At 35.1% G+C, this 2500-nt stretch overlaps 2 protein-coding genes across 6 annotated transcripts in view; both read right to left on the reverse strand.

Annotated features, from left to right (window-relative positions):
- The window catches only part of LOC127009968 (tyrosine-protein kinase Fer-like), a 61762-nt gene that overhangs the window by 50793 nt on the left and 8469 nt on the right, over positions 1-2500 (reverse strand). For 4 of the 5 annotated variants that reach the window (XM_050883580.1, XM_050883581.1, XM_050883583.1 and 1 more), the window contains one exon: positions 161-689. The exons of the other annotated variant lie outside the window; for it this stretch is intronic. In XM_050883580.1, coding sequence (XP_050739537.1) covers positions 161-393 — 233 coding nt within the window. In that variant the 5' untranslated portion in view covers positions 394-689. Of the gene's footprint in view, positions 1-160; positions 690-2500 lie in introns of those variants that run through there. 5 annotated transcript variants of the gene reach the window in all.
- Positions 1-2500, reverse strand: part of LOC127009969 (keratin, type I cytoskeletal 9-like) — a 57417-nt gene that overhangs the window by 12613 nt on the left and 42304 nt on the right. The gene's annotated exons all lie outside the window — the stretch shown is intronic.

Below are 2500 nucleotides of genomic sequence, written 5' to 3' on the forward strand. Positions count from 1 at the left end.
TCTCTCTCTCTCTCTCTCTCTCTCTCTCTCTCTCTCTCTCTCTCTCTCTCTCTCTCTCTCTCTCTCTCTCTCTCTCTCTCTCTCTCTCTCTCTCTCTCTCTCTCTCTCTCTCTCTCTCTCTCTCTCTCTCTCTCTCAAAACAAAGATAATTTTTCCTCACCTTCTATTAAAGAGATTTCCTCCAACTCCTCCTCCTCCTCCTCCTCCTCCTCCAATTCCTTCTCCATCTTCATACTGCTGGAGGGAATCTGGAGAAGGGAGGAAAGAATCTCTCCTCCCTCCACCTCCTCCTCCTCCACCTCCTCCACCTCCTCCATCAATTCTTCTTCTGCTACTACTACTACTACTACTACTACTGCTACTACTACTGCTCTTGTTGATGTTGTTTTTCATCTTGTTTTTCTCTCCTTTCTTTGTCTTTTCTAATGTCTTTTCTTCGCTTTTCTTTTTTTCTTTTCTTTTCCGGTATTAATTTTTTGGGTTATTTTTCATTTTTCGTCAAGAGCTTCTGCCTTCCATTTTTCTTTTCTTTTTTTTCTTTTTTCATCTCATTTTCTTCATCATTGTTTTCTTTTTCTTCCTTGTTTTCTTTTTCTGTCTTTTCCTCGTTATTTTGTAGTTCTGTATTTTCACTTTTTTCTTCTCTTTTCCGTTTTAAAATCGTGGTCTTTCTGTCTATTTTCAATTATCTGTAACATAACACATTCATTTTATTTATTTATCTTTTTATTTATTGTATTTATTTTAGTTTAGTTTCCCCTCCGCAACAACAAACACTCACACTTTCATTATTTACAAACACTTATTCTTTACATCATCACAGTTTGTTTACTTATTCACTTTCGTCTGTTTACTTTTTTATATTTTCATTTATCTTTATTTCTCCTTTCCTTTCTCCTCTCTCCTTTCCCTTTATTTTCTTTCTCTTTTCCTTCATATATTTTACTTTCTCCTTTTTCTCATTTCCTTTCATTTTTCTCCTCTTTCCCTTCCCTTTCTTTCCTTTCCTTTTTATCTTTATTTCTCCTTCTTTCCTTTCTCCTCCCTCCTTTCCCTTTCTTTTTCTTTCTCTTTTCCTTCATATATTTTACTTTCTCCTTTTTCTCATTTCCTTTCTCTCATTTTTCTCCTCTTTCCCTTCCCTTTCTTTCCTTTACTTTTTTATATTTTAATTTATCTTTATTTATCTTTCCTTTCTCCTCCTTCCTTTCCCTTTCTTTTCTTTCCCATTTTCTTCATTTACATTAGTTTCTCCTTTTCTCCTGTCCTTTCTGTAATTTTTCTCCTCATTCCCTTCCCTTTCTTTCCTTTCTCTTCTCCCTTCCTGTCTCTATTTTCCTTATCTCTTTAATTATGCTTTAGTTTCCCTTTCATTATTCACAAACACTAATTCTTTACATCATGGTTTCTTTATGTATTCACTCCTGTTTATTTACTTTTTACTTTCCTATTTATCTATATATTTCTATTTATTTACGTATGCATTTATAATTAAGTTTCCCCCAGCAACAAACAATCACTTTCTCATATTCACAAACACTAATTCTTTATACTATTATTCCTATTATGTTCCTATTTATCTGTGTATTTCTCTATTTATTTACATATGCATTTATAGTTAAGTTTCCCCCAGCAACAAACAATCACTTTCTCATATTCACAAACACTAATTCTTTATACCATTATTCCTATTACGTTCCTATTTATCTATATATTTCTCTTTATTTATAGTTAAGTTTCCCCCTAGCAACAAACAATCACTCGCTCATATTATTCAGAAACACAACTTCTTTAATTCACAGTCTGTTTACGTCTTAACTCTCGTCTATTCACTTTTTTTTCTTTTTTTCAACTTCTTACTTCATCGTTAATTCACAGTTTGTTTACGTCTACACTCGTCTATTCACTTTTTCTCTTCACCTTCTTACTCCATGTTCACCTCACACCTTTCGCCTGTCTCCGTATCCACCAAAGATCACTCGGGTTTCGCAAGACGCACTTAACACTCTTCTTTTTATCGCTGGACAATTAAAAGAGCGAGAGGCCAGACGGTGATCAGTGCGGGGAAGTGTGACTGAGGTGTGACATTGGTGTGACTGAAGCCTGAGCAGTGACAGGTGGGGTGTGGGTTTGGTGTATGGCTGAGTGGAGGCTGAGGTGTGATGTGGCTGTGTCTTATGATTGACTATGATAGAATGATAGGAATAGTGATTGTGGAGATGGAGGAAATTAGATCTTAGGATAGATTTAGGTCTTAGAAGAGGCAGATTTAGAAGCAGTAGAAGTAGTAGACGTAGTGGTAGACTCAGGAGTAGACTTAGAAGAAATAAAAGACTTAGGAGAGGTTTAAGATTAAGGACTGTGGAGTGACTGAAGAGATTTAGGAAGGAATTAGGTCTTAGGACAGATATAGGTCTTAGAAGTGGTAGATTCAGAAGCAATAGAAAGAGTAGACTTATTAGTAGACTTTGAAGTAGACTTAGAAGTAATAAAAGACTTA

This window comes from Eriocheir sinensis, chromosome 42 (assembly GCF_024679095.1).
Source record: "Eriocheir sinensis breed Jianghai 21 chromosome 42, ASM2467909v1, whole genome shotgun sequence".
NCBI classification, from domain to species: domain Eukaryota; kingdom Metazoa; phylum Arthropoda; class Malacostraca; order Decapoda; family Varunidae; genus Eriocheir; species Eriocheir sinensis.